Source organism: Macaca mulatta, chromosome 16, assembly GCF_049350105.2.
Source record: "Macaca mulatta isolate MMU2019108-1 chromosome 16, T2T-MMU8v2.0, whole genome shotgun sequence".
Taxonomy (NCBI): Eukaryota; Metazoa; Chordata; class Mammalia; order Primates; family Cercopithecidae; genus Macaca; species Macaca mulatta.
Genome location: NC_133421.1, coordinates 78,633,865 through 78,657,081, shown reverse-complemented (window position 1 = coordinate 78,657,081; position 23,217 = coordinate 78,633,865). Strand labels below are relative to the sequence as shown.

The 23,217-nt window shown below is 40.2% G+C and overlaps 1 protein-coding gene across 2 annotated transcripts in view; it reads left to right on the top strand.

Moving 5' to 3' along the window:
* The window catches only part of ABCA9 (ATP binding cassette subfamily A member 9), a 77,901-nt gene extending 62,364 nt beyond the window's left edge, over positions 1 to 15,537 (top strand). For both annotated transcript variants that reach the window (XM_077972602.1, XM_077972603.1), the window contains 13 exons: positions 429 to 497; positions 1,255 to 1,346; positions 2,550 to 2,670; positions 3,578 to 3,695; positions 4,398 to 4,489; positions 6,498 to 6,658; positions 7,683 to 7,758; positions 7,832 to 7,926; positions 8,638 to 8,757; positions 8,964 to 9,104; positions 10,202 to 10,281; positions 14,318 to 14,373; positions 14,495 to 15,537. In XM_077972602.1, the coding sequence (XP_077828728.1) occupies positions 429 to 497; positions 1,255 to 1,346; positions 2,550 to 2,670; positions 3,578 to 3,695; positions 4,398 to 4,489; positions 6,498 to 6,658; positions 7,683 to 7,758; positions 7,832 to 7,926; positions 8,638 to 8,757; positions 8,964 to 9,104; positions 10,202 to 10,281; positions 14,318 to 14,373; positions 14,495 to 14,593 (1,320 nt within the window). In that variant the 3' untranslated portion in view covers positions 14,594 to 15,537. The remainder of the gene's footprint in view (positions 1 to 428; positions 498 to 1,254; positions 1,347 to 2,549; positions 2,671 to 3,577; positions 3,696 to 4,397; positions 4,490 to 6,497; positions 6,659 to 7,682; positions 7,759 to 7,831; positions 7,927 to 8,637; positions 8,758 to 8,963; positions 9,105 to 10,201; positions 10,282 to 14,317; positions 14,374 to 14,494) is intronic.
* Positions 15,538 to 23,217: the final 7,680 nt, after the last annotated feature.

The following is a 23,217-nucleotide window of genomic DNA, read 5'->3' as shown; positions in this document are numbered from 1 at the left end:
GATTATTCTCAAAAGTGGCTGTAAGAGGGCAAGAGCAACATAAAGATTTCAGGGTTCTTGGGTGCATCATCGAGGGAAGACCACAAATGAAGAGAGAAATACAGGTAAGGTTAGAGGAGAGGGTTTGTCTTAAGACAGTCTTGCCGTTGCTTCAAAAAGTCCTGCCAGCACCAGCCCAGGATTCTCCTAACAGAGTAAATCCTGCTGACTCACAGTGTTACATACAAAGGCATCCCAGCCTAGAGACACACTGGAAGCAAAGAAGACATACTGCACAGTCTGAAATTAACTTTTACATGATACCCAAGGGAGCATCAGGTAAAATGGTTGTAAGGCCATTGAATAGGCATCAATTTATCTTAAGTGGGATAAATTCCTTGAATAAATAAAGACAGTTCACCTGAATACACTTACTGCTCATTTTACAGATTTCTCCTGACTCCATGGATTACTTAGGAGCTTCAGAATCTGAAATTGTATTCCTGGCACTGCTAATAGTAAGAAGACATTTTTTTCAACATTCTTGCATGAACACAACCTTTGTATGTTTTGAGTTTCTCTGAATTTCATCAAATTAAGAAGGTTTGGACATTTTAGGCATTTGAAGCAACACACACACATATGTGCGTGCACACACACACACACACAGATGGCTTTTAACCTGGACCCCTATTATTATTATTATCATTATTATTATTATTATTAAGATGGAGTTTCGATCTTGTTGCCCAGGCTAGAGTGCAATGGCACGATCTCAGTTCACCTCAACCTCTGCCTCCTGGGTTCAAGCAATTCTCCTTCCTCAGCCTCTCGAGTAGCTGGGATTACAGGCATGCACTATCATGTGTGGCTAATTTTGTATTTTTAGTAGAGATGGGGTTTCCCTATGTTGGTCAAGATGGTCTCAAACTCCCAACCTCATGTGATCCACCTGCCTCGGCCTCCCAAAGTGCTAGGATTACAGGCGTGAGCCAATGCGCCCGGCGCTGGACCCCTGTCTTTACAATAATCATCTGTCATGGGTAGTAATGGTTTCACTTGCTACTATTATGTTTCTGTTAGGGCTCTCTCTGAATAGCAGTGAGGCTAACTTTGACAGTTTCAAAGAATATTAAATAGGTTGTCTTTCAGCCTTGTAAAAATGAATGTTATCAAATCAAATTTTTATATAATCAAACCCCTTAAATTAATTCTAATGTTGAAATCATTGTATTTATAGTAATACTAATTTTGATTGTCTTCCTTTTTCCCTAGCCTTACCTTCATTTTCTCATTTTTCTTTTCATTCTGCGATGTCTGGAAACGAACTGCAGGAAGAAATTAATGAGAAAAGATCCTGTGTTCAGGTTGAGAAAATCAAATAGAATTTCATGTTTCATTTTGATATTAATTTTTAAGAACTTTTTAATATGCTAAATTAATTAAGTAAAAGGCACTTCAGAGGATGATTTTTAAAGACTGTAATATATAAAATTCTTATAACCGATAGTATAGGAATATATACTGAGCTTACAATCTAGAGAGAGAGACCACATTAGCATACATGAGGCACTGGAAAATTAAGGCAGACTATAATTTTACTGTAAAGGAAAGTTCTACGTAAGAGGTAGAATCTCTAAAATAATGGGTAAATACAGATAAGCGTTGGGAAAGTTAAGCCAATCCAGGAAGGAAGAGTAGTTTGTGCAATAAGAACAAGGATGAGATGAAGGCACCAGGAGCTCCTTTGTAGGCTTGTGCTGGGGGATAATGAAAAACGAAAGTGAGGCTGGATATTGGAGGATCTTGAAACAGAAAAGCATAGGGAAGGTTTTGCAAATTACATAATGGGAAACCAAGACACCAATGTGTCTCGAACACTTGGCCTTCCATACAAAATATAAACCAAGCTTAAGTCTAATTTTTGTGGTAGCAGAGAAGAGTGACAAAATGACAGCCATGTTTTAGGAAACCAATGGGCAGCCGGAATGTCAGAGCGTGGTGCGAGGGAGAGGTAAAAGAATGAGCAGGAATCAATGGTGGGATGATGAAGGCAAGAACGAGTCTGTAGCAGAGAGGAAAGAGTGATTCTGTCACACATTCCCAAGAAGTGACTGTGCTCAGTAACTAATTAAACATTGGTAGGGTGATTAGATATCCTGGATTCTCTGGGACACATCCTTGATTCCAAATCTTTGGACACATGGTTCTCATAAAGACCTCAGAATTCCAAAATAACTGTTGTCAAAACTACAGTTCCTAGATTCCTTTCCTCGTGCAACTCTGCTTCAAAATCCTTTGGCAGAGGGTGTATACCACTTTCTTCTTTGAAAGAAAACTGTCACTGTCAACAAGGAGGATTAAGCTTCGGTAAAAAGCAAAGATAATAGTAAGATATAATTACTCTACTCATTGAAGGAAACTAGGCTGTTTGAAAGGCAGATGGTGCAAGTAGAAGAATAGAGAGGAATGAATCTACACCAAAAATTGGAAGTATAGGGAAAATTCATTAATTTTGATACAGGATTTTTAACCTGAAGTTTATTATTATCACACTGTTTTGATTTCAGAATTTCTCCAAGAAGCAACGCTGTTTTTCCAAACCCAGAGGAGCCTGAAGGAGAGGAGGAAGATATCCAGATGGAAAGAATGAGAACAGCGAATGCTATGGCTGTCAGAGACTTTGATGAGGTAGAACTCAGAAATGTTCTTCATCAAATATTTTTTTTTTCTGACAGATAAAGTGAGCAATCTTCTAAGTTTAGTTTTCGAGAAACACTTGGGTTCTTTCACTCTTACACATACAGCTTATTACTTGACTTCAGTGGGTATGCAAGGCCCACAAATCTAAGAGAGCAAAGAAAACACACACAATGCACTTTGGGAGGCTGACGTGGGAAGATCACTTAGGGCCAGGTGTTTGAGACCAGGCTGGGCAACAAGTAAGATCCCATCTCTACAAAATGAAATATAAAAAAAAAAAATTAGAAGAGCATGGTGGCATGTGCCTGTAGTCCTAACTACTCAGAAGGCTGAGGCTGGAAGATCACTTGAGCCTGAGAGTTCAGGGCTACAGTGAGCTATAATTGCACCATTACATCCCAGCTTGGGTGACAGAGCAAGACCCTGTCTCAAGAAACATACGCACGTGCACACATACACGGAGACTTTGACTTATATCGATTTATTTTTCAGGGTCGTGGTTTTGATAAGTACAGCTAAACATTACAAAACTTAAGTAAGATTTTGTGTTTTATGACCAAAGTAAAGCTTACTGCAAGTCATTCAGAGAGCTTCTCTGAGGTGTATGTGTGTTTGTGTGCATGATTGTTTATGGGAGTGTGTGTCTTATCAAATCTGTTGGTTCAGTGACTGTCTATTCCTGCTCTCCAAAGAACAAATCCCAGAATATGGTGCAAATGCCCTTTCCTTATAGGAATATAGACTGTGAGAGTTCACTTGAAAATGGCAGTTTCTAGGGGAAGAAGTGGTTTGATTCATGATTCTGTATAAGGAAATGTTTGGTGACAAGAGTGTGGAGCATTCTCTCAGTTCAAGATGAGAATAAAGTCCTGTTGCTATTTACTTGTCTTTACAGACACCCGTCATCATTGCCAGCTGTCTACGGAAGGAATATGCAGGCAAAAAGAAAAATTGCTTTTCTAAAAGGAAGAAAAAAATTGCCACAAGAAATGTCTCTTTTTGTGTTAAAAAAGGTTGGAAACAGTAATTCTGTTAGTAGAGCAATCTTGAATTTGAAGACTGGATTATTCAGGGAATAAGAATGTCCGAATCTGGGGCATCTGTTGACAAACACAGCAGGCTAAGGCTGCTCCTTCTGCTTGAAAGCCTCAGTTGAAAAGATAACGACGTTTTTTCTTTACATAGGAAGACAGTTATGTCTGTTCTGTAACACAAACAGACAGAACAACAATAATGAAAAGCGGTGGTCTTTCTGTTAAGAAGGATGGTATAGTTTTTAGGTAATTTTATTGCGGCGAATACTACACAGAAGGGAGCCAACGGAGGCATAGCAGTGCTTTCTTCATCCCCCCAAAACAGCACATTTTGTGAAAGTGGTGGGGGGGTGTTCAGTGCAACAGGCTTTGGAATCAAAATATGTTACAACTTACAGCTCAGCCTCTTACTGTCTGTATGACGTGGGGCAAGTTATTTGTCCTCTTTAAGTCTTAGCTTCCTCACCTGTAAAATGAAGCTAGCTATAATGCTCAGGGGTGTGTGTGTGTGTGTGTGTGTGTGTGTGTGTGTGTGTGAGGGAGAGAGAGAGAGGAATAAGTGAAATAATGTATACAACACATTTCACATAGCACTTGACACACAGTGAGCCCTCAAATGGTATTTGCTTTTATTTTTGTTGCAATTATTTGTATATTTCTGAGCGTACCACTTTCTTTCAGGCGAAGTTATAGGGCTGTTAGGACACAATGGAGCTGGTAAAAGTACAACTATTAAGATGATAACTGGAGACACAAAACCAACTGCAGGACAGGTCAGTAAAACGCATAAGAATGTGGTCATTAGTGCTACCTCAGATAAACATTTTACAACGAACATTGATGGCAATAATAGACTATGTAGTTGATCCTTAATCACTTAGTGTGATTTATGCATTGAATAAAGAGGATTGATTAAAAATTTATGTCTTTAATTCCAAAAACAGTTTGTTTCTGAGAAGGGCTACATGTCATATATACTACGCCTTTTATTGAGTGAGAAATAAAGATATTAAAAGGAAATATATCTTCCTCAAAGTCAGATATCTTTGCTTTATTGATTTATGTATCCCATGAACTTTGCTGAATTTAATGGCCTCACCCAGCATGACACTAGAAACCACTGTCAGAATAATGACAACTCCTGCTTATGTGGTTGCAGAGTCATGAGTCTTCATATTTAATGACTGTCCTCTACCTATATGCTATAATTAAAGATTATGTGTGACTCGTGTAACAATAACAGTCCATTAGCTAGTAAAACTTCATAGGTCTTTAAGAAGGTGTATACCACAGAAACTTTCTTACAATTACTGAAACATTTCTTGGCCCTGATTATGTAATATAGTGACAGAGCAGTTGAGGGTATTACTGCAGATACATTGACATTCTTGAAGGACAATAGTGATTCTGGGCTAATGGTAAAAGATCCAGGATTTATGAAGACAGGAGAAATCAGATGTAATGAAAAAAATGGATAATTACCTGAATTGCAAAGCAAAAACTCGAATAATATATGAGTACCACTTGGTGATATGTCTAGGCCAAGTTTGGGGAAAATGATGGACAGAAGCCAAAGGACCACAACTTCGAAGAGGAAATGCTATTGACCTTTAACATGAGGTCAATGTCAGAGGGAGTGTTTACGAAGGAAAGTCGCACAGTGGTGTTCATTGCTACAGAGGTTTCCTGTCCTTCCATTTCCACTCTTACCTCACACGGCAGCAAGAACAGTCTTTAAAAATGCAAATGAGGGCTGGGCACGGTGGCTCCCACCTGTAATCCCAGCGCTTTGGGATACCGAGGTGGGCAGATCATCTGAGGTTGGGAGTTCAAGACCAGCCTGACCAATATGGAGAAAGGTAGATCCCAGCTTCAAGTCCCAGATTTACCTTGTTGTGACCTTGTACAAGTTTCATAATCCATGCTTGTGTTAATTTTCTGTATGTAAAACATCAATGATAAAATGAACATCTAACATACAGGGGTTCTGTAAAGATAGGATAATGTAATTAAACATATATCATATGCTTAGATAATGGCACATAGCAAGTACTGAGGACACATTAGACGTTCTTATTATTGTAAAGCATAGTCTGCCTCATAAAAATAATAAATGCTATCATGTATATATTGGTTCCTATGGGCTAAACACAGTGCTCAAAGTTTTTTGTTCATATCTTAGTTCAGGATTTCTCAACCTTGATTATTATGGACTTGAGAATGTCATTTTGTTGTGGGGAGCTGTTCTGTGCGTACTAGGATGTTTGGCAGCACCCTTTGCCTCTACTTACTAGATGCCAGTAATATTGCTTTCCCAATGCATATACACATGAATTGTGGCAACCAAATGTATCTTCAGACATTGTTAAATATCCCCTAGGAGGAGGATTCCCCTGGCTGAGAACCACTGCCTTATTGCAAGATAAATCCTATAATTTTAACTATCACTGGCGAAACAGATTTCTCAACAAGTATCTATTCCTGTGAATATTTGGATCAATGAATGAAGCCAAGTAAAAGCTACTCAAATCAGCAACCTTGAGTTCAATCATGGTCATGGAATTGGTAATAAAGTCTACACTATAATGGACAACCATGGAATGTCTGCCTTTTAAATGGGCTTTTACCACCTTTTCCCCAGAACTAAGTGATTGCTGATTTGCATTTGTGCCCTTAGCACCTGTGTGTGTGAAGAGAAGGGCATCACAAGTACGCACTTACGTGCACACACATATACGTGACATTTGGGATAGAATCTGAGAATGAACTTATTTCGTGTAGGTGATTTTGAAAGGGAGCGGTGGAGAGGACCCCCTGGGCTTCCTGGGGTACTGCCCTCAGGAGAACGCGCTGTGGCCCAACCTGACAGTGAGGCAGCACCTGGAGGTGTACGCCGCCGTGAAAGGGCTCAGGAAAGGGGATGCAACGATCGCCATCACACGGTACCTGGGGCTGGGGGCACTCCCCTTCTTTGCTGAGGGCATGTTGTATTAATGACATACACACAAAATGAAGACAGGGAGGTTCTAATTGACGACCCCATGCTTGTGGGAACAGACTTGGTCATTTAGAACTCCGTTCAGTGTTGTTTTCTCTCACTTTCAGCCTGGGGAGAAAAATGTTTATTGATTATTCTTTTTCTTTTCTTTTCCTTCTTTTTTTTTTCTTTGAGACGGAGTCTGGTTCTGCCGCCCAGGCTGGAGAGCTCACTGCAACCTCCGCTTCTTGGGTTCAAGCGATTCTTGTGCCTCAGCCTCCCAGGTAGCTGGGATTACAGGCACCCGCCATCATGCCAGGCTAATTTTTGTATTTTTGTAGACGGGGTTTCAGCATGTTGGCCAGGCTGGTCCTGAACTCTTGACCCTCAGGTGATCTGCCCACCTTGGCCTCCCACAGTGCTGGGATTACAGGTGTGAGCCACCGCGCCCAGACTGATTATTCTTGGTTTTTATTTTTTTGTTTGTTTTGTTTTTTGAGATGGAGTCTTGCTCTGTCATCAGGCTGGAGTACAGTGGCGCAATCTCGGCTCAATGCAACGTCCGCCTCCCAGGTTCAAGCAATTCTCCTGCCTCAGCCTCTTGAGTAGCTGGGACTACAAGTGCATGCCACCATGCCCAGCTAATTTTTGTAATTTTGGTAGAGACAGGGTTTCACCATGTTGACCAGGATGGTCTTGATCTCTTGACCTTGTGATCCGCCCTCCTCAGCCTCCCAAAGTGCTGGGATTACAGGCGTGAGCCACTGCGCCCAGTCCAGCCTGATTATTCTTAATATGGAAAGACATCATTGAAAATATGAGTTTGATGACTATGAAAGGTTCATAAAGTACCTAGATGGTTTAAATTTTATGACCACTCTGACCACTCGTAAACACCTTCCCCACCGTCGTGTTTCTCCTGATTTGCTCATTCTCCCACGTACATTCGCCAGTGTTGGGATCATGTGGATTGACTCTGTTTTCTTCAGATTAGCGGATGCGCTCAAGCTGCAGGACCAGCTGAAGGCTCCTGTGAAGACCTTGTCAGAGGGAATAAAGCGAAAGGTATGGGCAGGGCTTGGTGTTGCTCTGCAAGTGCCATAGATGGGAACCAGAGGGGCTGTTCCTCCCGTTGCAGCTGTGCTTCATGCTGAGCATCCTGGGGAACCCATCAGTGGTGCTTCTGGATGAGCCATCAACCGGGATGGACCCCGAGGGGCAGCAGCAAATGTGGTGAGGTGCTATCATGAGCAACCTTTGCATGAGTGTATTGATCCTGTGAAAACTGGCCTGCAAAATCATTGTTTACGTAGAAAGGGAAAGACACACACAGTATCAGGAAAAGCAGTATTTTAGGAAAAAAAATTATCTGATTTCAAATCACAACCAGCTTTTATTCAGAAGAAAAAGCTATATTATCTCACCCTAATGTTTGCTCGAATAATTTTTGTGTCTGTTCCTACATGGAACATTTTTATACAGTCAAATCAATCTATAATTAAGCTTTAAATCTTTCTGCAACATCAGCTGATGTACAGTTCTTACGGAGGAAAAAAAATTCCAAATCTTCGATATATTTTTTAATTATTTTTGGGAAATTTCTGAATTCCGTCATTTTGTACCTATAGAGAGTATGTCATGATTATCTAGCTTTTTAGTAAATTCTCCTAATTTTCGTTGCTCCCACTGCATTCTCATAAATATTCCTGAACTTAGTATTTTTATAAACAGTATCTTACCCAATATCATTTTCTATGCTCTGAATTATATACTCTAACCAATAGTTTGGTTATTTCCACGCCTGTCATCCCTACACCCACCCCTTCTTTGTCTAGTCTGAATTCGCTGCATGTTTCATCTGTGCATTGATGAAACTTCTTTTAAAAAATTCCAGATACCTTGAGTATACCCATGAGTTTGTGTTTTCCCTTGACTTAACTTTAGGCAGGTGATTCGGGCCACCTTTAGAAACACGGAGAGGGGCGCCCTCCTGACCACCCACTACATGGCAGAGGCCGAGGCGGTGTGTGACCGAGTGGCCATCATGGTGTCGGGAAGGCTGAGGTGAGTGCCTGTCAAAGCCGGCGCTCAACCCCCAGGTTGTGAGCTATGAACAAAGTTTGTTTCCCTGAACCAGCCTACCCATTGTGAGGAGCTAGCATGGTTACTCCCAACTCTATGTGGCCTTACTCTGGCCTCCAGAGGCTGAACATCACAAGCCATACATTTTTCTCTTTTCTTGCTTGACTTTATCCTTCTCTTACCTCCAGATGTATTGGTTCCATCCAACACCTGAAAAGCAAATTTGGCAAAGATTACCTGCTGGAGATGAAGGTGAAGAACCTGGCACAAGTGGAGCCCCTCCACGCAGAGATCCTGAGGCTTTTCCCCCAGGCTGCTCGGCAGGAAAGGTAGACACAGGTGTTTTGTTTTATTATCACAGTCCTTGGTTTCTGTTTCTATATTTCCGCTATGATGACAGAGTAAGAGCTTTATCTTCTCATTCTTTACTCTATGGTAATTGCAAGTACTTTATTAGAGAAAATTCAATTCCAAGGGCTCCCACAAGAGGGAAATAAGAGAACAAAGTGCCGATTTGAAAGCTGACTCTTGTAAGAGAATCAGCATGCATGGGGGCTCTAACATGCGCCAGATACTTCCTGATGCATGCATGCACTTAGGTCATCTCAGGGGTTCCTTCCAGAGGGTAAAACCATCCCTCATTAAAGGAGGTCACCTTCATAAAGCCCATGCCAGAGTGCCAGGCATCGGTCAAGGTTCAGTGAATGGTGTCTCTTAACATTTCTATATATTATTATCAGTAAAATCAACTGAGGCTCAGTGTAGAATCCTAGACAGGAGTAGAATCTAGTTCTTTTTACTGAAATGCTACTCTCTTCCACTAAGAAGAGGGTAAGTAGTTCTGCTTCTTCCCCTCATAAGGCACAGGGGCTGTCAATTTCCTTCCCTTTGTCTTTCATTCCTCCTCTTAGTAGATTGACTTCTTGTTGATCAAAGAGCACTTACATTATGAGTGTCTCTCTAACACCATACAGATGTGAATATTTAAACAACTTGTTGACGATATTATTGCTCCTTTTAATTTCTTTATTTTAAAATAAAAATATCTTTATTTTTTGAGACAGTATCTCACTCTGTCACCCAGTCTAGAGTGCAGTGGTGCAATCACCGCTTACTGCAGCCTCAATCTCATGGGCTCAAGAGGTCCTCCTGCCTTAGCCTCCATGGTGGCTTGGAATACAGGCATACATCACCATGCCTGGCTAAGTTTTAAGTTTTTTTTGTGGAGATGGGATCTCAATCTGTTTCCCAGACTGGTCTCAAACTCATAGGCTCAAGCAATCTTCCCCTCTCGGCCTCTCAAATTGCAGTGGTTACAGGAATCATGAGTCACCGTGCCTAGCCTTGTTGCCCTTTTTAGACTTGTACCCATCAGGGGTTGCAACCTTGACACCTGGAGTTCAGCCTCACTCTCTTCCCTTCACAGGTTCTCCTCCCTGATGGTCTATAAGTTGCCTGTTGAGGATGTGCGACCTTTATCACAGGCTTTCTTCAAATTAGAGATAGGTAAGAGTGACTGTTTAGAGACAAAACTCTGGGAAATGGATAAACCTAAATCTGACATAAAACCAGTATTTAAAAAATACATAAACATAGAATTATGCTATCACATCATTAATACATTACTAAGACTGCTAATCCAGTGTGTTTCAATAAGGGGTGATTTGGCAATATCTGGGAAGATTTGGGGTTCTTACAAGTGGGGACAGAGAGGTTGGATGCAACTGGTTTCTAGTGGGTGGAGGCCGGGGATGATGCTAAACACCCTACAACGCATTGGTCATCCATCACAGGAAAGAATGATCAACCAAAATGTCATTAGTGCTGGGGCTAAGGAACCCTACTGTAATTGAACAAGGCTCTGGGAGAAAGAGACCATTGCCATTGACACTCAGGCATAGATTATCCACAAATTCATACAAACAGAAACATATGAATTTGTTTTTTGCCTCTATGTATTGTTTGATAGCCATCTATTAATAGATGCAGATAAGGAGGTTCCTGTCTCTGTTTAGGTGTGTTAATCTGTGACTCATTTTAGACCCTTGGATTTTGGTCTTTGCATACTGCATCGATGTATCAGGGGCTTGGTTTTTCCCTGTCATGTTAGTGTATGAAAGCTGATGAGTTAGTGTATGAAACCTCATGCCTCTTCTTGAGATATACTTTCTGGCTTGTCACCCACCTTCATCAGAGGCCTCAAGCATCCTAGATTTTTTTTTTTTTTTTAGACAGAGTCTTGCTTTGTCACCAGGCTGGCATGCTGGAGTAGTGCAGTGACACAATCTTGGCTCACTGCACCTCTGCCTCCTGGGTTCAAGCAATTCTCCTGCCTCAGCCTCCCAAGTAGCTGGGACTACAGGCACCTGCCAGCATGCCCAACTAATTTTTGTATGTTTGGTAGAGACAGAGTTTTACCGTGGTGGCCAGGATGGTCATCCTAGCTTTTAATGAGATTCTTGAGACAGGGTTAGGATCACCCAAATAGGTTTTCGTTTCACTTTCTCATCCTGTTGGTCAATCTCACCCTGTGGTCTATGTGGCCATTTTTTACACTGACCACACTGACCATTATGTCCCAATGGCTGGTTGGCATCTTTCCAGTTGGAAGGATTCCACAGTGAGACCAACAGGAAGTATTTTATAATGGATTAGGAGCAGAGATTGATGTTTCAGGAAGGCTGCCTCCCTAGAGGCTTTTTTAAAAAAGCCTGCATGAGTAGATGTTTCTGTTTCAAAAGTGTTCCCTCCCACCTCAGATTCCCTCTGCAGTACTTAATTTGCTAAAAGTGAAGTTCTCATTCAGGGGAAAAAACAACTATTTATCAGAATTTCTTGCTCCAATATGTGAAGATGACACAAAGTACAAAATGTGGAGATGTAAGCTAGCATTTTTTCCTCCAAATGTTCTTGGACACCGTTACATTCTCAGGTGTGATACACTTATTGAATGGGCTAGGCACAGTGTCGTCCAAGCAAAATGCCTGCTCCATGGCAATCCCTTTGCCTTGTTGCATAGATTCACTCTTTCCTACCACCAATCTCTTCTGGGTAATGTAAACTCCAGCAAAACCCTAGCCTCACATGCCCTTTCCAGGTCAGGCTTGCCTCAAATTTGGAGACCTACAGCTAGGAAGGTGAAATGATCAGTTTTATGTCTTTTCTTTCTCTATTTCCTCCATGACTCATAAACGAATGTTTTGGACCTCTCCAGGGTGTAGTGTAAGAGGAAAAAAGAAAAGATAATATGGCATCAGAGCTTGATCTGATCATTAGAGCTATGATATCACATTGGGGTCTCCAGTATAGAAATGAAGAATTGCTGGCCCTTTCTTTCACTGGGTGCTTTTATGGGTTCCTTGATGACTTTCTTTCCCCTCTCATCTATTACCTCTGACTACAGCTCCCTGGAGTGGGTGATGCATCCTGATTTTGGCTCCTGTGACCACCTGGCAGCCCCTGAGTCCCTTCCTTGAAACCCCTTTACCTTTCCAGGTGATCTTCTCAAGATACCTCCCTTTTGAAATCCATGAGAAACACACAGCATCTTTGCTTCTCTAAACTCTACAAGTGCAGGGAAGTCAGCCACCCACTGTATTTCTTCTTCACATGTTTCCAGATATAAGATAGGGACTAGTCCTATGTCCATGGAAAGAAGAAAGAAAATGCCACAGCAGTCTGACACTGTCCAAAAGAAATATTTGCCTTCCAGTCTCATTTTTCTATTCATTATCTTCCTCTTCTTATGTATCTACATGGTTGGGGTCTCAGTCATAGTTCAAATTGGTATCAGATGGTAAACTCAAAATAGGATAATTCAAGGAACTTGTGTTTGTCAGAAGACTCTATTGGGGGAACCCCACCCCCGATATTTAACGTGGGTTCTTTTCTATTTCCCTAAGTGTCAGCTGGTCTGAGAAATAAAGGGAAAGAATACAAAGGAGAGAAATTTAAAAACTGGGGATCCGGGGAAGACATCACATTTCAGCAGGTTCCATGATGCTCCCCAAGTTGTAAAACCAGCAGGTTTTTATTAGCTATTTTCAAAAGGGGAGGGAGTGCATGAATAGGGTGTGGGTCACATAGATCACATGCTTCACAAGGTAATAAAATATCACAAAGCAAATGGAGGCAGGGCGAGATCACAGGACCACAGGATGGGGCGAAATTAAAATTGCTAATGAAGCTTCGGGCACACATTGTCATTGATAACATCTTATCAGGAGACAGGGTTTGAGAGCAGACAACCTGTCTGACCAAAATTTATTAGGCAGGAATTTCCTCATCCTAATAAGCCTGGGAGCACTACAGGAGACTGGGGCTTATTTCATCCCTTCGGCTTTGACCATAAAAGATGGCCATCCCCACGGGGCCGTTCATAGGCCTACCCTCAGGGGCACATTCTCTTTCTCAGGGATGTTCCTTGCTGAGAGAAAGAATTTAGTGATATTTCTCCTATTTGCTTTTGAAAGAAGAGAAATATGGCTCCGTTCTATCTGGCTCACTGGCAGTCAGAGTTCAAGGTTATCCCTCTTGTTCCCTGAACATCGCTGTTATCCTGTTCTTTTTCAAGGTGCCCAGATTTCTTATTGCTCAAACAAACATGCTCTACAAACAATTTGTGTAGTTAACACAATCATCACAGAGTCCTGAGGCTACATACATCCTCCTCAGTTTATGAATATGATGGGATTAAGAGATTAAAGACAGGCATAGGAAATCACAAGAGTATTGATGGAGAAGTGATAAGTGTCCATGAAATCTTCACAATTTATATTCAGAGATTGCAGTAAAGACAGGTGTAAGAAATTATAAAAGTATTAATTTGGGGAACTAATAAATGTCCATGAAATCTTCACAATTTATGTTCTTCTCTTGTGGCTTCAGCTGGTCCCTCCGTTTGGGGTCCCTGACTTCCCGCAATGAGACTCTTTGCAAAGGTACATGAAACAGTGCAATTACCTGAGACGAGAAACGGTAGAAGTGTTACCATTCTTATGTCCAAAGGGACTAAAAGAGGAAGCGGTGACCTGAACTTGAGGGTAGAGTCGTGTAGAACCTACTACCTTGAGAGAAACAAGGCACACACTTGGTGTCAGGGAGGAAGTGAAAGAATAAATGCCTTGACCTCCTGTATCCCCTGTCCTTCCTGATGGGCTTGCCATTGGTGACATCCACCAGAAGACATCTGTTACATCAGCCTTTGGAGTAGACAAGAATGAGGGCTGGTATAGAGGGGTACGTGGTCATCATCTAGCACAGAGGGTACCATCTCTTAGCTTGTTCTGCACAGGTGCTCTGGAACCTCTGATATTGCTTTCCAGTTTTGTGGTCCCTCTGCCAATACTCTAGACCAATGGGATGGAGTTTTCCTCCTGTTATATGACTATATCATGCATTTGCCTTCCCATATTTACTCTAAGAATACTTATTACCTTATCTTTTATGTTTAAGATCTACTTGCATGTATTTTGGTTCATAACTTGGTAAAACTCACTGAGAAAAAAAATAGAATTCCTAATGTATGTTCATTCTTATGCAGTTAAACAGAACTTCGACCTGGAGGAGTACAGCCTTTCACAGTCTACCCTGGAGCAGGTGGGTCATTTTTAGTGATTCTATATCATCCATAGAATATACATGTATAATGCATTCACTTGGAGCTGCAGGAGGCAGTATGGCATTGTTCTCCTCTCTTTACTGCTTTCCTTCCTTTTAGGTTTTCCTGGAGCTCGCCAAGGAGCAGGAGCTGGGTGATCTTGAAGATGACTTTGATCCCTCGGTGAAGTGGAAGCTCATCCCTCAGGAAGAGCCTTAAAGCTCCAAATACCCTATGTCTTTCTTTAATCCTGTGACTCTTTAAAAGACAATATTTTATAGCCTTAATATACCTTATCTCAGAGGTAGTACAAAATGCCTTTGAAACTCATGCAATAATTATCCTCAATAGTATTTCTTACAGCGAGACAACAGGGGATGTCAGTGAGGGCGATGGTAGGGCATAAGGCTAAGCCACACCACGCAGCCTTTGTGCCAGCAACCAAATCCCATGTTTCCTACTGTGTTAAGTTCAAAAATACATTCATTATAGAATTGTCTACATTTCTGAGGATTTCATGGAGAATGCTTAATTTTCTTTCTCTGAACTTCAAAATATTAAATATTTTCTTATTTTTTAATTAAAGTATAAATTAAGACATCCTATTGACTTCCGGGTAAGGGGAGTCAATTGATTACCCAGCAGCACAGTATTTGCTTTTTATAATTCACTTTTTAAATACTTGTTCTTAATTCACTGGTTTTCCTTTTCTGTCATTTTTCAGAGTTTAGATTGTGAGTCCATGTTTTGTCTGTTGTGCCTTTAAAGGAAATTTGAAATCTGTATCCTTCTACTATAATGATGGGTTGATGGGTGCAGCAAACCACCATGGCACATGTATGCCTGTGCAACAAACCTGCACATTCTGCACATGTACCCCAGAACTTAAAGTATAATAAAAATAAATAAATAAATAAGTAATTTCAGTAAGAACCTAAATGATCAAGTTGAACATAATATACACATATATATGTATGTTATATACAAGTTTGAAACATATTTCTGTTTTTCTATGTTTTTTTTTATGATGTAAGGGTATACTCTTATGCAAAGAATTAAAACTTCATAGGTCTTAATTTCCCATATCTCTATGTATTATGACCTATCCAACCGGTAACCCTATAAACACCTTAAAATAAACACAATATATGTGTATACTCTTATTTAGGTGAGTTTTTGTTGTTGTTAATACTATTATTATTGCTATCTAATTGAACACTTGAAAGCAGTTGTGTGAAAGACCTTGACTTTGATTTTAGTTGTTTCTTACATTCTGCTAGTTTTTAAAAATAAAATGCTTCCATCAACCCGTGAGAATATTCGTATGAGACCTTGGGCCAAGGGCCCCAGACTTCTTTTTTTTTTTTTTTGAAACAGAGTCTCGCTGTCTCCCAGGCTGGAGTGCAGTGGTAGGATTTCGGCTCACTGCAAGCTCCGCCTCCCGGGTTCACGCCATTCTCCTGCCTCAACCTCCCAAGTAGCTGGGACTACAGGCACCCACCACCATGCCCGGCTAATTTTTTGTATTTTTAATAGAGACGGGGTTTCACCGTGTTAGCCAGGATGGTCTCGATCTCCTGAACTCATGATCTGCTCACCTCGGCCTCCCAAAGTGCTGGGATCACAGGCATGAGCCACCGCGCCCGGCCCAGACTTCTTATTTTTTTAAAAAAGAGACATTAGTACTGATCCTACTGAGTCACTTGATTTTTATAAGTCACAGATGAGTTGATACAAGTCAATACATTGAAAACTGTACTTCACTTTACATATATTAGTAGTAGAGTAAGTGTTTCTTGCAATGAGCCAAATTGCCAAAGACTGTGCCATTATCATTGTATATAAGGCCTGTGCCTTAAATAAGACTTGATTTTATAAAACTGAGTTCATCCACACTAATGACACTCAGACTCAGGGCTTCAGTGAAGCATTTTTCAACAAGAACATGTCAATGTGCTATATGGTGGGAGCTGATGAAGAAATGCTTACATCATTTCAGTATTCTAAGAGTATGTTCCCAAAGCTAAAAAATTGCTAATAATAATCTCAGTGAAAGTGTGTTAAGCAAAGGATTATATCCAACAGTTCTATAAAAGAAACTGAAACAGTAAACTTGAGCCACATAAAAATTCTAGAGCTATAGTAATTTTGGAAGCATAGTATGATAATGGCAATATTATCATTATTTATACGACTAAGAATACACATTATAATTGGGTTGTGAACATATATTGATTATTTTATGCAATATTCATAATAACATTACCAACAAATATTCTTATTTATATTTGGTGCTGTGAGAGGCAGAATTTCCAAAATGGCCCAGTAAAGATCTGCCTGTCTAATCTCTGGACCCTAAGAATATGACACAATATTGATCCGTTGTCTCTGTTATGTTTCATGACACCTTTGACGTTAGGAAAGAAAGATTATCTGTGTGGGCCTGATGTAATCATCTGATCCCTTAAATGTAGAGAGCTTTCTTAGCATGGTGGCAGAAGGGGAGTCATAATGATTTGAAACATGAAGACTTGTTGCTCTGTGTCTGTTTTTGAAGATGGGAGGGCCATGGGGAAGGAAAGTGGGTGTCCTCTACTGTAGTAACTTAAAGAAACAAACAAAAGAAAAAAAAGAATAAAACCTGAACTGCCACAGACCACCGTGAGGTATTAAGATATAGAGATTGTTGAGATTTAGGGGTTGTTACAACAGATAGTCAGCATTACATTGACTAGTAGAGTAGTTCATGCCAAGAAAACAATGAAAGCAAAAACCTAGGGTAAGAATTTCTCAAGCATGCAGGGCACTGATGCAATTGCAATTGAACTGTTCCATGCTTCCTATTGCCAATCCTTACCTGGTGCAGAACTCTGCAAGTGTGATCCTTCCTACTGTCTTCCCACGTGGTTATCTGTGTTGACTCTCTGGCTGGTGGATACTTCCTTCATTCTCAGTGTATTCACATTGCATCAACCTGAAAGTGTCTAGCCAAGCAATAGTAACTTGCCTATTACTAGTGCTAAAATAAATTATCTTCTCGTTTTGATTTACTGAGTTATATTCATGGAAATTTCAAAGCAAAAGAGTTGAAATCTTGTGCTAAAATCACTGTCTTGACCGGGTGTGGTGGCTCACACCTGTAATCCCAGCATTTTGGGAGGCCGAGGCGGGCAGATCACGAGGTCAAGAGATCGAGACCATCCTGTTCAACATGGTGAAACCCGTCTCTACTAAAAATACAAAATTTAGCTGGGTGTGGTGACACACACCTGTAGTCCCAGCTACTCGGGAGGCTGAGGCAGGAGAATCACTTGAACCCGGGAGGCAGAGGTTGCAGTGAGCTGAGATCCCACCACTGCACTCCATCCTAGTGACAGAGTGAGACTCCATCAAAAAGAAAAAAAAATCACTGTCTTGAAATGAAATTCTTATCATAAGTTGGTGGAAATATTTTAGTATCTCCTCCAAACCCCTCTTTGGACACAATCAAATGCAAGACACAATGCCTTTGGATGAGTTTATCCTTTAACTTAATATTAAAAAACTAGGAAGAAATATCCCCACCTCGATTAAAAGTTATATTGCACAAATGTTTGGAGTATTTGAAATAGAAGGTAAGAATAACTTATTTTGAGGCCTCAATAGATGAAAATATTACAAGGATTATAAAGAAATAATTTTAATGATACTTAGTTTATTCTTATATGAGATGTGAGTTTCTCAACAGTGGCACGATTGACATTTTGTATTGGAAACTTCTTTGTTGGAGTGGTGGTTGGGGAGGCTGTTTTGTGTATTGTAAAATATTTTGCAGCATCCCTGGTCTCTTATCCACCAGATGGCAGTACCACTCCCCAAGTGTTACAACCCAAAATATTTCCAGAAATTTCCAAAATCTCGCCTAATCCGCTATATTTATATGTTACTTAAACCAACTGCTTGATAATTTTATCTTGAGTAAAAAAAATGAGGAATTCAGAACAGTTGATCTCCTTTATTTAGGAATTTTGGTTTCTGTGCTTAGCACAATCAGCCAACCTGCAAAAATTGTCCTTTGAGAACAAATCTAGTAAATTAGCAATACAAATGTTCAGTAATTAATAGAAATGCCTATAGACAATGGAATACATTTTGTTTGAAGTTCATGTCCCTTTGAATATTTTCAAGACGGCACAGGCCTCAGTAAGGTCACATAATAATCTGTGGATTATTTCTGTGAGGGAAAAATAAAGACCTCAACAAACTGTAGCATATACTGAATCAGCAAAACTTCTGACAAAGCAAGTGTGGCAAAGACTGTTGAAAATAAAACGAGGTCTCTCTTTCTGGGGTGGCACTGTAAAAAGCCATTCCTTGAGTTGTCTTGACAGGAAAGGTTAATGTTGAAGCAGATGTGTTAGCTTACAGGGAAAAAAAGATCCTGACTCAGCACTGACTCCTCACATGAACCCTGGGAGTGCACTGAAGCCAGCGCTACAAAATTATCTTAGAATTCTTGGCAGAAAAGGACCTCGAAGGCTGGGTACATGCCTGTAATCCCAGCACTTTGGGAGGCTGAGGTGGGAGAATTGCTTAAGGCCAGGAATTTGAGACTAGCCTGGACAATATAGCAAGACCCCATCCCTACCAAAACACACACACACACACACACACCTTTTTAATTAGCTGAGCACAGTGGCATGAACCTGTAGTTCCAGCTACTCAAGAGGCTGAGGTGGGAGGATGGCTTGAGTTCAGGAGTTTGAGGCTGCAGTGAGCTATGATTGCACCACTGCACTCCAGCCTGGGCAATAGGTGAGACTCGGTCTTTTAAAAAATAAAAATAAAGGACCTCAGCGATCCTACTGTAATTTACTTGTTTCACAAATGTAGAACCTGACAGATTTTATTACTTGCTCTTACAGAATAGAGAGACATTTATCTCAAGTCGCAGTAAACTTTTGCACACTTATTTTTGGGAAATGCAGTATAGAATATAAACTCAGTTTTAATATCTCTGTTTACATATAATAAAATATAAGACTGTAACTAGAGGCTGGATAATGGCTTACAGTTCTTCCCTCACTAATAGATGCACAGTAAATCATAATGAGTTTGACCAAGAGAAGAGTCTCTTTTATGATTGGCTTAGTTTGAATTTTTACTCTTCCCTGTCTAGTTTCATGCTTTCCTAGAACCACACTGCCCAGTCCTTCATTTAGGACTTCATTTAGGTTAACCATCCTGGCTAACACGGTGAAACCCTGTCTCTACTGAAAATACGAAAAATTAGCTGGGCGTGGTGGCGGGCACCTGTAGTCCCAATCACTCGTGAGGCTGAGGTTGGAGAATTGCTTGAACCTGGGAGGTGGAGGTTGCAGTGAGCCAATATTGTGCCACTGCACTCCAGCCTGGGTGACAGAGTGAGACTCTGTCTCAAAAAAAGAAAAAATGAAAGAAAGCAAACCCTTTCTAATTAACCACATCAAGTTTCTGTCTACTGAAATCATCATTAAAAGTCTAAGACTCCCAGATTATCCATCAGCACTAGAGATCTTATCTTCATGTAGTCTTCTCATCCTTAGATCTTTGTCTTCCACTTTGTTCAATCCCACCCATCTGACAACCACAGACAGCTGAGCCTTAGCTAATAATTCAACTTCATTTGGAAGGTGTAAGCCTAGGGCAGTGAGCGTAAGAAAAAGGCGGAGAAGGTAAGGAAAGACATGAAACAGATTTTATGTGTGCTGCTTGGCTGGCTACTACTCCATCATGAGCTGAGAAAAAAGCAAGCCTGTTGCTAAGCCAGTATGTCCACTCACTTCATAGGATTTCTCTGGAAGTGGGTACTTGCAGGTGTAGTCAATGGAAGAAAAAAAGAAAAGTAAATTTATCTTCCAAGCAATATCCTATTTCTATTTTCCTGTTGTATAAGGTTTAGCCCACAGGGTATTAGTTTTCATGCTTTTTAAAGATTTCCCCCTTGGGAAAATGGATCCCATACCTGATTGGGTGTTGTTAAGTCACAAATTGATGGCCAGCCCTTATCAATACCACTTGGCAGGCGGAGAATGGAGGCCACTAGACCCAGGGCTACCCCTAGGATTACAGTCCTTTTGGAGAGCTCTGCAAGAGCACCAGCAAAGGGGGATATGGCAGTACTGGCTGGCAGGTGGGTGGTGGTTTTCTAAAGAAGGAGGTGGGGCTGGGTGCGGTGGCTCCCATCTGTAATCTCAGCACTTTGAGAGGTCGAGGAGGGTGGATCACCTGAGGTCAGGAGTTTGAGACCAATACAGTGAAACCCCATCTCTACAAAAAATACAAAAATCAGCCAGGTTTGGTGGCAGGCATCTGTAGTCCCAGCTACTCAGGAGGCTGAGACAGGAGAATTGCTTGAACCCAGGAAGTGAAGGTTGCAGTGAGCCAAGATCATGCCACAGAACTCCAGCCTGGGCAACGAGTGAGACTCTGTCTAAACAAACAAAAAAAAAATTTAAAAGGAGGTGGGAGGGGATATCACTATCTTATATAAATTGAAATGATTATAAGGGAATACTATGAGTAAATGTTTGCCAACAGATCAGATAACTAAGGTAAAACAGATAAATTCATATAAACTCACAAACTGGCAAAACTGACTCAAGTCGAATAGAAAACTTGAACAGACCTATAACATAAAGAGATTAAATTAGTAATTTTAAAACTTCCTAAAGAAAACAAGTTCGTGCCCAGCTGACTTTACTGGTAAATCCAAAGATATAGTTAAATAAGAATTAATACCAATTCTTCTCAAACTCTTCCAAAAAATACAAGAAAAGTAATACTTCCCAACTTCCCAACTCATTCCATAAAGCTAGTATTACTCTGATAACAAAACCATACAAAGATATCATGAGAAAAAGAAAACGACAGATCAATATCTTTCATGAGTATAGATGCAAAAATCCTCAACAAAATACTAGCAAAAACAATTCAGCAACATACAAAAAAGATCATATACAATGGCCAAGTGGGATCCATCTCATAAATGTCAGTGGTTTAATATCCAAAAAATCAATCAATATAATACATCGCATTAATAAAATAAATATCAGACAAAATCAGATGCGTTAACAAACAATCCCATCAAAAAGTGGGCCAAGGAGGTGAATAGACAATTCTCAGAAGAAAATATACAAATGGCCAACAAACATATGAAAAAAAGCTCAACATCACTAATGATTAGGGAAATGAAAATCAAAACCACAATGTGATACCACCTTACTCCTGCAAGAATGACCGTAATAGTAATAATAATAAAAATAGATGTTGATGTGGATGTAGTAAAAAGGGAACACTTCTACGCTACTGGTGGGAATATAAACTAGTACAACCACTATGGAAAATAGTGTGGATATTTCTTAAAGAACTAAAAATAGAATTAGCATTTGATCCACCAATCCCACTACTGGGTATCTACTCAGAGGAAAAGTCATTACATGAAAAAGATACCCGTTCACGCATGTTTATAGCAGCACAATTCACAATTGCAAAAATGTGGAACCAGCCCAAATGTTCATCATTTGGGATAAATGATGGATTTATTTATCAAGTGGATAGAGAAACTATGGCATATATTCCATCATATGATTGGCTACTCATCAGCCATAGAAATGAATGAATTAATGGCATTCACAGCAATCTGGATGGTACTGGAGACTATTATTCTAAGTGAAGTAACTCAGGAATGGGAAACCCACCCTCGAATGTTCTCATTCCTAAGTAGGAGCTAAGCTATGAGGATACAAAGGCATAACAATGATACAATGGACTTTGGGGACTCAGGGGGGAAAGGTGGGAAGGGGGAGAAGAATGAAAACTACAAATTGGGTTCACTGTATACTGCTCAGCTGATGAGTGTATCAAAATCTCACAAATCACCACTAAAGAACTTACTCATCTAACTAAATACCTCCTGTTCCCCCAAAAACCTTTGGAAATAAAAAAAAGTTAAAAATAAAATAAGTGTAGTCCCAGCTACTCGGGAGGCTGAGGCAGGAGAATGGCATGAACCCGGGAGGCGGAGCTTGCAGTGAGCTGAGATCCGGCCACTGCACTCCAGCCTGGGCGACAGAGCGAGACTCCGTCTCAAAATAAAAAAAAAAAATAAAATAAAAAAAAAAAATAAAATAAGTATGAAAACTACAGTCACTTCAATTGAAACAGAAAAACATTTGACAAAATTCAACATTCTTTGATAAGAACAACAGCAATGTAGGAACAGAAGGGAATTTTTCCAACCTAATAAAGGAAACCTTTGGAAAATCTGTATCTAAAAACATGCTGATCAAAAGATGAATGTTTTCCTCTAGATCAAAAACAATAAAGGGATGTCTGCTATCCACTTCTATTCAACATTGCACTCAATATTTTAGCTAGGTGGTTAGTTAAGGAAATGAAATAAAAAGGATCCACTTCAATAAAACATCTAAATAACACTTCCCCAAAGAAGTTGTACAAACAGTCAATAAGCATATAAAAAGATGCCCAATATCACTGGACATTAGGAAAATGCAAATCAAAACCACAATGTGAGACCACTTCACAGCTACTAAGATAGTTATCAAAAAGACAGAAAATAACAATTGTTGGTGAGAATGTGGAGAAATTAGAATAGTCATGTATTGCTGGTAGGAATGTAAAATGGTACCACCACTTTGGCAAAGTTTGGCAGGTCCTCAGGATGTTCAACATAAGGTTACCATATGACAGCAATCCCCCACCTAGGTATATGCCCAAGAAAGATAAAAACATATGCCCACACAAACTTGTGTGTGAATGTTCATATAGTATCATCATTCATAGTAGCCAAAAAGTAGAAAAAT